A 12,173-nucleotide genomic window follows, 5' to 3' on the forward strand; every position below is an offset into this window, starting at 1 on the left:
CCGTTAATTCTTTTCAATTAGACATGCCATATAGAAGTGAGAAACACTCTAATTAAAATAACTACTTATATATATATATATATATATATATATATATATATATATATATATATATATATATATATATATATATATTACAACAGTCAACAACATTTTTAATTAATCTACAACAAAATAATTTATTTGATTAAGTATCAAAAAGCATAATTCTCGCAACGTGCAACTCACGTGCCCAAATATTAGGCTGCAAGAAAGACAACAGTGTAACAGTAAACCTAAAGTTCAACGTTTCATGCCTTTAGATGATGATTGTACCAGACACACGAAATAAAGAGGCAATGCGTACTCTTAAGCAGGAAAACTAATTTACCGTTTACTCGTTCTCAAATTAGGAAATGACAATTAACAAAGAGATGATGGTCATAATGAACATAGAATCAGCAGATATTAGGGAGATTAACGCCCATGGTGTGAAGATGCAGCAGATTCAGGTGTGTCTCTATTACGGGAAGGGGATATTCCATGGAAAGGCTGCTGGTGTGATGATGCAACTAGCCCAGATTGCCTTTCTGTGTTCAGTTGAGCCATAGATTGTGGTGATGAGTGTCGAAGCAGCGTAGAATCAGCACCTTGTGGCGCAGTCTGCTGGCCCTGCATTTCAGAAAATTAGTCTTTGATTGCATACAACTAATGGCAATGATACAAGTATGAACTAGAAATCCGTATAAGGAGCAGATTTGCATTGGCACCAATGAACACATAAAGAAGACACATACAAGGACTGCTAGGTAATTGAGTTGTTGTGTGATAAGGGCTTGCACATCAGATTCTAAACCACCATGTCAGATACCTCAGAAGTCAAATCATTCCTTAGTATGTAGACATAATATATATATATAGCCCAAGGACTTCCAGGTAATTGAATTTTGCAACCAGTGCTTCCCTTGCACTTCAACTATGAAAACCATCATCATGAAGTACCTTCAGAAGTTTAAATGAACTCTTTGCTGCATTCTGTAATATAAATATACAAACGTGTTTGTGTACACATATATTTGGTAGAGATATATCTGTTTCTTTGAGTCTAAGAAAGAGCCGAATCTAATTAGCCAAGATGATTATACAGAAATTAATGCAGCTTATAAAGTAAAAGGGTAAGGTTGTGGTTGCAGCAACAAAAGTCAGGGAAAAAAAAAACAGAAAGGGACATTAAAACCATCACAAGGGGGATGATGTTTAAGAAACAGGAAATTAATGGAAACACTATGAAATGATTGATCCATGGATTCACTGAAGCTTAATCTCCTAATCTCATAGTTCACTTAGTTTCCCAGTGAAGACAGACAAATTTCTGATTATATTGCCTAGCTACTTTGGAGAAAGGCCAGGTATAGGAAATATTGGTCAAATAACAATAGAGACCTGGGTTAAGGAAAGAAAAAGGATCTGCATCATAAAAGTGGAAGAACGGACAAAAGCAAAGGAAGAGCTACCATATCCCAAATTGGTTTAAGCTACCATATTCCAAACTGGATGAACATCCAGAGAAAATCTTGTTCAGAACATCCATGGACAGCCTCCAATTCAAGGCATCATTACAAGAGTGAATTCTGACAGCAAATCAACACCAAAACTAAGTCTAGATGTCAGCACTGATGGCTTCCATAAAATTTCAATGATTGCAATTACCAGCATCCTGGCTAAATGTCACCCGGCAAATATGCAAGGAACTGACATATGTCACCTCATATTAGATATATGCAAGAGTGAATCTAATTTATAAAACCATCCATGCCAGTTAAGCTTTGCTCATTCACCTAAAATGTTATCTCTTTTCAACCTATATTCACTCCTTTTGCTCTACTTTTTCCAGTAAACGTGTAGATGAGAATGTGCAAGGTAACATGGTTGCACCACGAGCCAATAAATTGATGCTAATACACTAAAATATACAGATGCTATTGGACTCAGTTCTTATAGCATTATAAAAGAAGTCATGGATATTAATTTTTAAACCATTCAACAAGCTCTATTTGGTATTCCACAACAGTTCCTCTCATACAGAACTTTCAACTGGAAATAATTACTCCCACTTTGACATGACCAATGAGAGCAACTACCAAGATGTGTTACCTTTGTCTTGTTTTCATGAAAAAGAAAAAAGTTAGATCTCATTTATAATTGTTGAAAAGAAGATTTGATAATCAGATGAAAAGAACTCACCCATAGATGTTGACTGATGCCTTGTGATAGATCCTGATTTGAAGCTCTCTTTTGATGATGCTCCTGCTGTTCATCTTGTTGCTGATGTTGTGGGGGCTGCTGCAGAAGCATTTGATTATAATGATACGGATGCTGTTGATGCTGCTGCAACATTTGTTGATACAATTGGTACTGCTGGAATAATGTCTGATGTACTTGTGCTGCATGTCCTTGATATCCCTGTTGATGCATATCATAGGCAAGCTTTTGTGACTGATGATATAGCTGCAGCTGTTGCTCAGGTACTGGTGCAAATTGCTGCTGCAGTTGCTGAGCATGCTGCAGTTGTAACTGTTCTGCTGACTGATGGTAATGCGGCTGTACCTGTTGATGTATCTGCTGCAAGTGGGGCATCTGTTGCTGAATTTGCAGTCCTTGATATGGTAATGAAAGCAGCTGCTGATGCTGCTGATGATATTGCTGTTGTTGCCAGGAAGATGCTTGCTGCTGATTCTGTTGCTGTTGCTGTGGCAGAAGCTGCTGGTGGTGCAAATATGATTGTTGGTGTTGATGATGCAGTGGCAGCATTTGAACTAGCTGCTGTTGGTACTGCTGTTGCAGAAGATGTTGCTGAGACGGCAATGTCTGACTTAATGTTTGACCATGATCTGTTGCGATATGTGATGGATTTGTGGATAAGGAGCTCATGTCTGGCATATTATTGACCAGCCAGACATGTTTACTTGCTAGATTCTCCTGTGGAGCATTTTCCTTGCAATAAACTTCAGTGTGGTCCCCTTGTTTCCAAACTAGGGAATGCTGAGGATATGGATGAGTAGTGGGCATCTTAGAGCCCAGTGCAACAGTTGGACTCTGTTGAAGTGTCAAAGGCTGCTGATGTAGATGCTGCAGATCCTTGGACTGCAAGTGCATCTCTGAAGATTTTCCTTCAGAAACTGTACCCTTGAGCATTTGATGGCATTCTCCACCGGTACTGGGGGACAGCATTGAACTTGGATGCATTTTCGTTGGTGTACTCACTTGTTGAGTTGCTGAGGATAACAAGCCAGCCGATCTAGTTTCATCTGGGGATTCTTGAACTTCAACAGAATCAGCAGCTGCAGTTCTGTTTGGAGGACTATTTGCATTCAAACAATCTGTAGACTTGGAAATATCTGAAGTAGCATCATGTTCATCAGAAGCAATAGCAATTAATTTCTGAGAGGCCTGTTCCTGAGAATTTAAGGAAAGATTACCAAAAGAAACTGGATTAGGATGCTGTTTGAGCCTTTGGTCTTGCATATTCATTGGACAGGAATGCTCTTCTGCAGATTCTAAAATAACAGTTGCACTTGACTGGCAATTAGAGTTAGAAGTCAATGCATTTGGTTCTGAGGTAGCTTTACTTGAAATTTGAACTGATGCAGGAGTCATCTGTGCAGGCACATTTTCTTTATGCTGTTCCGTCAAGTTGTCCATTGATTCCATTACTCTAGGTGTATCATCTGCTGATTGAAGCATTGAGTGATGAGCTACTTCATTCACTTCAAATGCACCAAAATTTCGCTTGTCTGCCTCCTCGGTAGATAAGTGTTCCGCTCTCTCGCAGTCAACAGTGTTATTGCATTTCTGTGGGGTCTGATCAGCAGAAACCAATTCATCCTTGCTGGCATGATTTGCTGGTAACAAGCTTACCTGCTCCTCGACTGGTTGGTTACTATGCTGGTCTTCATCTAGCAAATTAGGAAAGGCACAAGAACCGCTCTCTCTTATGACCAACATTTGATCAGACAGGCATTTTCCCAAGTCGAGCTCCTTATCTATAAGATTGTTCCTGACCAACTGTGGAAACAATTGAATGTGACGATTCCATGCCTTACTAATATCGTGCACTGTTCCACAAAGGTCCACAAACTGCATAAATATCAAATTAGTCAATATCAGAAAAATGTTTTGGTTAAGCAATATCGTGCTCTTCAACACAATGTGTAGTAAAGTCAACCAAATGAACCCAAAAACAAAAAAAAAAGTTTCAATTACCCCAGTGGGCATCCTTGCTAAGCTTAGATGTCAATTTGAAGGGATGCCAAAAATAAAAGCCCAAAAAAAAAAGAGAGATAGCAGGAAATAACAAATTTCATAAGCAGATAGAATGTAAAATAAAAACAAGCATTTTATGAAACACAGTATTCTGATAGGCATGACGGTGTGCTTTTTGTTCTCTTAATTATGTGAACAGGGCCAGCAATCGAAATCCAAAGCTGACAATAGTTGCACTAGGTGGAAATTAAAGAATTTAAAGAAGTCTAATTCAGAGAGATACCAAGCAGATGTAAAATTCATTTGAAAACGCTTCTATTCTGGCTTTTGTAGCAGAAGCCTGAACATTTTTAATTCATATTCGCCTTCGGGGGAAATATAATACGAAAATGGGTTCGAATCAAAGCATGGTTGTATTGTAATCAAGTTTTCTAATATATGCTTTTTCAAGTGAACTATTAAATCAGACTCCTTCAATCAGCCAGTAAAACAAACTAAAGTTACCATAATTTGTACCTAAATCAACATAAGATCAGCTCCAAAATCCACATAATCAGGCCTAAACTTGACATAGAAACCCACAGAATCAACACAATCCACCTCAAGTTTCTATTATTACATTACATGCAGAAAATCTGGTCAGATGGATCATTTGAGCCTTAATTTCATCATTCAAGCAAAATACCCAGAAAGGCGAGGAATGACCACGGGGGCTGTGCAGTCAGGGAAACAGATAAGTACAACAGGTGCGTAGGATGGGAATAAGAGAAGCTAGGGACAAAAAGAGGGACTGGAGAGGGACAGCAAAGTCTTTGTAGTGGTTTCCATGCTACAGGAAACCCATTTGATTTCGTTTCTTGGATGAAACTGGGATAAGAATGCACAGGGAGTGGCACTGCAAGGAATGAGATCTGAATGTCAATGAACTGTCATTTAAAAATGCAGAAGGCTGGATAGTTCCTTGTGAAATAACAGGTTTTTCCAAACATGATATTAAAAAAAAATTGCAACAGGCAAAAAGGTATATGACATTTCTAATACCTGTAGTTGTGATTTTCTTATTGGTCTTATTTCTTTAGAACAGGAATCTACAGTATAGTACTAGATTGATCTGGCTAAAGCAAAATGCAGAAGGATAAAGCCCAACTTACCCTGTATTTTTATATGCGATTATACAAATATGCAAATGTATCACACAAAGATCACTTCAAACATTGCAGTCCAGTGTTAAAAAATCATTAAACAACCCAATGGTCATCATACATTCAACTACATGTAGTGTGCTTGTCAGCAGATGAGATTTATTCATAGTGAGAGTTTTTATTTACTTATTTTAGCGAAATTTATTATCATCTTAGGACACATGACAGTTTCTCTGTCAATCTTGCATGATACTGATTTGCTGGTTCAGAAATTAAGAATGTCCATAGAAACAAATGCCAATTTTCAAGGGTAATTAATTACAAACTAACATAACCATATGCTTGCTTGGTACACAAATCAAGCAGTAAATCTGGTATATCCAGCAGCATTAATCACTACATTCAGATATGCATCCTGACAACACGTGCATAACAGAACTTGGCAAGCAACTATGTTGATAGTTGCTTGTAGTTTCCAAAAATGATATTTACAGATTTCTTTATAAGCAAGAATTAGGTTAACAGGCATAATTCACAGGTTAGAACTCAAGTAATATTTGTTAGAAGATACCCCCACTACCCAACCAACTGATCCTTTCTGTGATTAAAAAAGGACAGAGAATCTCTGTCGATGGAAAACTGCAAGAAATGCGCAATAAACTCGTGAAATGGTAGAACAGATAGAATTTTACAGAATTTAATAGAATTCTCAAACCTCCATAAACAAAGATGATACGTGTTCTCGATCTTTAAGGGCCAGACCAGAGGTTCCATCAGAGCTGGAAGAAATTGCATGGCCTATAATTGAGTCTATTAGATCTACTTGTTTGGCTCCTTCATGCATCATTGCAAATTTAATCAATTCCTGCAGAAGTGAACTTAACACTTTTCATTATATCCTCTCTTTAACAAGGGAAGAAATTGAAAAACGTTATAAAAAACTGATTATAGTTACTCAAACACACTCAAGATCTGCACATCAGCAAAGCATCAAGACATGCAGCAAATATCCTTTGTCCACAATCCAAAGAACACAAAAGCAGCTATTGTACAAGTTACAGCAAATGAGAAGCCATTCGATTTTCATTTCCTATGAAATGCAGAGTGTTCAACAAGAGCCAGCCTCAGCAAATAATTAATGGAAGTATCAAATATTTTTTTGACCATGAGTGCAGAGTTTTAGTCAACCAGAGGCAGCATAATTGATAATTTGGGGGGGGGGGGGCAGTGGTGGGATGGTGTGGGGGGCTGGGATTAATACCTCCAAAAGTTTGCTGCAATGAGGAATCCGTTGAATTCCATCTATTAAAGCATCTCTAGCAGCTTCTGCACTTCCTGTGATCTACCAATTATTGAATAGTAGAATTAGGACAACAAATATTATGCAATTGCAGACCACAAATCATGCAATAGAATCCAGCATATTTGGAAATCCAGAATATGAAGAATATATGTACACGAAACAATATACATGACACGACAGGGGACTGGAATTGAGTCAAATCAATCTCAAATGAGTATCTCTTAGATGGCTGTTTAAATTTTTGCCTTTCTAACTCCAAACCAGCATTTAATTAGTAAATACAAAGATGGTTGCAAAGTAATATATCCTGAAGTATTTTTCCTTTTTGTTTACTCAGATGGCTGAATACCCAAGCTTGTCAAACCAGCAACAGGTTTGAAAGCATATACAAGCCAGACATACGTATTATCGATGAGATTTCATTCCTTAGGTGTTGTAGCATTTGGCATTGCAAAAGGGAAATGTGTTCTCAATGATTATATAATGCTTGCCCAACTTCTAAGTTTAAAAGGTTTGATAAAGAATTATTCAATTGACAGCCAAAGCATTTTTTAGTATGAATGAGATAAAAGGAAGGCTATCATCGGTTGCTCTGGAAAGTAGACAGAGTCCTAAGTTCATCTAGTCCTGATTGAACTTAATCTCTATAAATTTTGACTACGTTCATCTAGTCCTAAGGAATTCTGTTACATGCTATTAGTCTCTTAATAAATTTTGACTAGCTTTATCGTTTACTATGTTCAGATCATCAATAAGGTCAATCAACTTTTAATTATAATCCTGGTAGGGCTACCAGTCTCTTACCCTTTACATCTGCTTTAAGAATGCAAAGAAATTGATCTGAATAGTCATCAGCATGTCGTTCAAAATTTGACAATCTTATACCATTACATATTTCAGTGACCTCAGATTCATCTTTATTAGAGAAGGTTCAGGACACAAAGGATAATTTGCATAAAGTTGAGCCACTAAAGGGCTATATTGTGTGCCATTTAAAAGAATTACATCTAAAACAAGCTCACATTAGAGGTATAAATTTCTGTATCTAAAGTAGTTTGATTAGTTAGTTAGTCCTGCAACAGAAAGTGCTTTGACAACATACAACTATCAGTCATTATTTCTACACTATTAACTCATATGCTATTTTTTGTCCAAGAAACAATCGACAAATATTCCATTTTTGATTGATTAAGGTATAATTTAAAAATTAGAGTCAGGGAGGACAACAAACTCTGCAAACATATTCAGCATATAAAGAAGTAAACTAAGATAATAACATCTTGTCCATTCTAGACACTGCTTTGACAACATACAACTATCAGTCATTATTTCTACACTATTAACTCATATGCTATTTTTCGTCTAAGAAACAATCGACAAATATTCCATTTTTGATTAAAGTATAATTTAAAAATTAGAGTCAGGGAGGACAACAAACTCTGCAAACATATTCAGCATATAAAGAAGTAAACTAAGATAATAACATCTTGTCCATTCTAGACACTGCTAATTGATATTGACTTGATGCCCGGGTTCTTTTGTATTGTACAAGACTGAAGCCTTTGTTCATCCACTCCCATGTTCATAGTTCCACTCCTGACTTGGTTCTTCCTTTCCAGGCTTAGAGGGTTCTCAGGCTTCATTCAGCCTAACTACTGAGATTTATAAGCTTCAGTCATAGTAACCAACCAGGCTTCATGAGCGGTTTCAGTTTTCAAAGGCCATCGTCAATTTCAACCTACATATGTCAGTGGGGATGTCAAAGTTCACTGGTAACCCGGGGTTAAAGAACAGGTGGAATCCTAGATTCTAGACCATAGTTAAAATCCACCTTGCCTAAATTTGGTTCGAAAGTAATGTACTTGTCATCTCCGATACACCAGCGCAAAAATGGGCCGGATGATTGTCAGAGGGCAGCAGATTTCAGACCAAGCCGCCTGTTCTGCTAAAATAATGAATTACCTAACTCATCCATAAGCTCAAGCAGGAGAGAGCAATCTATGAACTCATATAGCTAAGTGATTACTAGCTGTCCCGCTTTAAAAAGAAAAAAAAAAGTGACTACTAGATGAATGGTGTCCACTCAAAGGGGTGGGACCTATGAATCTTTGCTAACATAGTTAAGCTGCTTTCTCCTGTCAACAAACACTGAATTTCAGAGGGGAATCAGGAACTTTAACCCCCAGCCCCCCTTTCCTTGCATAATTTCCAAACCACGTTTCTTTTTATTATTGTCCATTTGGTCAACAATGATGCTATCCTATCATTTGACAAAAATAGTAAATGCCTTCTTCATTAGGTTCTAGTTTCTTGAGGAGACAAGATCCTGCAATGTTTGGACACAAAAGTCCACCAACATAGGATTTCATTTTAGGCATTTGCTTTCTGGTAAAAAGTCAGGAACATTGTTTAGAACCCATTTCTATCTAATCAATGAGGTGTCTTTATTACTTCTGGCTTTCTTGATGGATTCTAATGTGCTACTCCCTATTAGGTTCTAATTATCATCAACCTACTAGCTACTACAGATTATGTTGTCCATAGTTTTTCAGCTGTATGGATGCTTGCTTACATCACAAAACAAAAACATTTGTGGACATACCATTTTCTGTCTTAATTGAGTGATACTAAAATATCTAGCTGCTCTCAATTATTTCCTAGAAGAAGCATAATCAAAGGACCCTCTTTGTAGATTTTCTTGCTGCTCAAAACATGCATAAATTCCTTGTATCAGGCAACTCTCCAACTGGTTATGAAGACAACTTTATGTAACCTTCAATTGTAATCAGCAGCATATAGAAACTAACAATTGACTCTCGTCTATAGATAGTATAGCACATAAGGCCATGTCTCACAGCAATGAAGCAAGGATAGATCAAATTAAATTGGGCGTACCATGCTTGGCCTCTTAGGATCAAGCTTTTCGACTTATGTGGCATAAAAGCTAAAAAATAATATACTTATAAGCAATATAACCTTTTCCGTGAGTGGCAACTCAATTGAGGTGCAGAACTGAATTTCTTCATGCAGGTTATTGAAATAAGAGAAAGAGGTCGATGTTACTTTAAGTAGTAATTTTGCAAGCAGAACACAGCTTAAAAAATGCACAAATGATGGCTTCAAAATTTTGAACCAGCACAAAGAAGAAAATTGGTCATCATTGCAAAGTGCCTTATGTCTCAGCTTTACCTGTACAGAACTGAGAATAACTACTTGAAGTAGATTGAAAGGCAAGAAAATCTGCAAACCTCTGGTGAACTTCACCTACTTCTGGTTCCCTTTTACCCTTTACCCATTCCTTATGTGTATTGCTAAAGTTCAATAATCACTCTTCCAAGGAACTGTATTCTTATAGTAGAATAAAGGCACAGTTCTCCTTTTATTATCAACCTGAAAACCAGCACGAAGAGCTTTGACCAATATCAACATTTCTTCATTTAAAATTGCTGTTCCTCTTTACACACCGCCATTTAAATAAAATCATCCATACCTAAAATGGTAGCGTAGTTGATGCAGGACAGCAAAGCTATCACAATACCTGAAGCAAAGAAAATTTACTTTTGAAAATATTTTAGCTCTAGAATTGATTTAAGACTTAACATTTGTGGCCCATTTGCTGAATGTGGTGAGCGTTTGATTTGCAAATATATGTGCTAGTTTCTGGGGTAGCCTTGGTTAGTAATGGTTGACTGCCAAATAAATGACACCGAGATGCAGCTGCATGTGGAAGTTTAAGGATCAGGCCTCTATAGGACTTTAATGGCCAGGCCTTGCTTAGAAGTTCAAGAGCTAGGCATTGCTGGAAGTCCAATTGTCAACCCCCAGTGGAAGATCAATAATCAGCATCAATAACATCAGCTTTTGCAGACTACTTTAGCAATCAATCTGTGAAAGAAAGTTGCCAGTTTGTTGTGTCTAAAGAGTCTATAAATAGCATGTATTAGTGATTTTATACGAATGAAAAAAATTTGAGAATGACACCTCTCTCTCTCTCTCTCTCTCTCTCGGTGTGAATCCAAAGTTTCCTTCCCTTTCCCCTTCCTCTTCTTATTGTCTCTTCTCTTCCTAGATTCCTTCTTCCAATCTCAAAACAGATTCCATTTGCTAAATCCTGATTCCACTTACATTTTCCCAAGCACACAGTCTATCCTCGAGTACATCTGCTGAAATACCAATCCATGACCAATACGGTTAAACCAAGTAAGATCCTCCAAAAATCCTAAGTTTTAATAGTCTTCTGCAAAAGATTCAAAAAAGTATTGAAGAAAAGACGAGCAAAATGTTAATCCTAACATAGCCCATCATTATGAGAGCACATGCATTGAGTGGTGGTGTCAACCTGAAGGTACCACATACTATCAATCAATGGTCCGTGTTATGCCTGTTGCCTGCCAATCATGTTGGGTCATTTATGATGGGCTGCAACAACTATGCTAACAGTAAGCAGGCATCAATACAATTAAGACAAAAAATAAGCGCACAACTAAGCAAGCTATACTGACATTATAAGCTACCTCATGTAAGCATATCTGGCACTAAAGTGGAAGCTATGTTAACTACTAATTAATGCAGGCATTTCAGCACAAGTTAATCCCCAAACAAGTTTTCAGATAGAAAGCATCTATGAGACATACTTCCAATTTTGTAAACTCACTAATAGGTTTACCAGCTCTATATACGGATTTTGATCGCTATAAAAGATAGCAAAACCTTGAACATATATTAATAGTACTATATTAAATGCATTACCTACTGCTCGTTCTACTCCTCTCAAGCATACCCACCAAAAGCTATACACTCTTTTCTGGCCAAGCATAAAGCTCTACTGACCAAAACACTATTTAAGACATAAAGAAAACTAAGTAGCTTCAGATGCCGCAGATTCAGGTACTCCTGGATTTCGTACCATGTATTTGAGCTGAGAATAGTGAATGAACAGGCTAGGTAAACTATGCAACTTCTGCTTCTTTTCTGCCATATCAATTGCATTTTTTAATGTATCAGAAGCTGCTTCCAGATTACCCTGCAAATTAGCATGGCAAACTTTACTAAAATCCATACATATTGCACAAAGAAAAGGGCAAGTTAATCCGCACCAGACGCCTTCGCATATTTGCCAGCTCAACAATATGTCTGGGTAAGGAATCAGATAGAACATCAGAGTTGAGAAATGCAGTAACAGCAGCATTCACATCTCCAATTCGCTCCTTATACCTGGCATTAAAAAGATGGATTTCGGGCACACCCTGAAAAAACTCCAAGAGTTCCAAACAATCTTTAAAGTCATGAATTTTGCAAGTCTAGCCAATTCTTGCATGAAATTAATAAATAAAACCTCTGAGAGTGTATCATCTATTAAACCAACAACAGAGAAAAAGGTGTGACATTCTAGGATAGCACTTTACCATGATCAAGAATACTGACATTTAAATGTTGGAAAAATAATATGACCATCTCATTCAGAATTTATCATGGAATCAAGACAG

General features: G+C 37.2%; 1 protein-coding gene across 10 annotated transcripts in view; it reads right to left on the minus strand.

Annotated features, from left to right (window-relative positions):
• Positions 1–207: 207 nt before the first annotated feature.
• Positions 208–12,173, minus strand: part of LOC113708835 (uncharacterized) — a 29,251-nt gene continuing 17,285 nt past the window's right edge. For 6 of the 10 annotated variants that reach the window (XM_027231452.2, XM_027231451.2, XM_027231456.2 and 3 more), the window contains 6 exons: positions 11,784–11,942; positions 11,594–11,710; positions 6,646–6,726; positions 6,100–6,249; positions 2,224–4,116; positions 208–651 (listed from right to left, as the gene is read on the minus strand). In XM_027231452.2, the coding sequence (XP_027087253.1) occupies positions 457–651; positions 2,224–4,116; positions 6,100–6,249; positions 6,646–6,726; positions 11,594–11,710; positions 11,784–11,942 (2,595 nt within the window). In that variant the 3' untranslated portion in view covers positions 208–456. The remainder of the gene's footprint in view (positions 652–2,223; positions 4,117–6,099; positions 6,250–6,645; positions 6,727–11,593; positions 11,711–11,783; positions 11,943–12,173) is intronic. The other 4 variants (XM_072064766.1, XM_027231454.2, XM_027231455.2 and 1 more) reach the window with 4 other exon arrangements.

Source organism: Coffea arabica, chromosome 9c (assembly GCF_036785885.1).
Source record: "Coffea arabica cultivar ET-39 chromosome 9c, Coffea Arabica ET-39 HiFi, whole genome shotgun sequence".
In the NCBI taxonomy this organism is placed as follows: domain Eukaryota; kingdom Viridiplantae; phylum Streptophyta; class Magnoliopsida; order Gentianales; family Rubiaceae; genus Coffea; species Coffea arabica.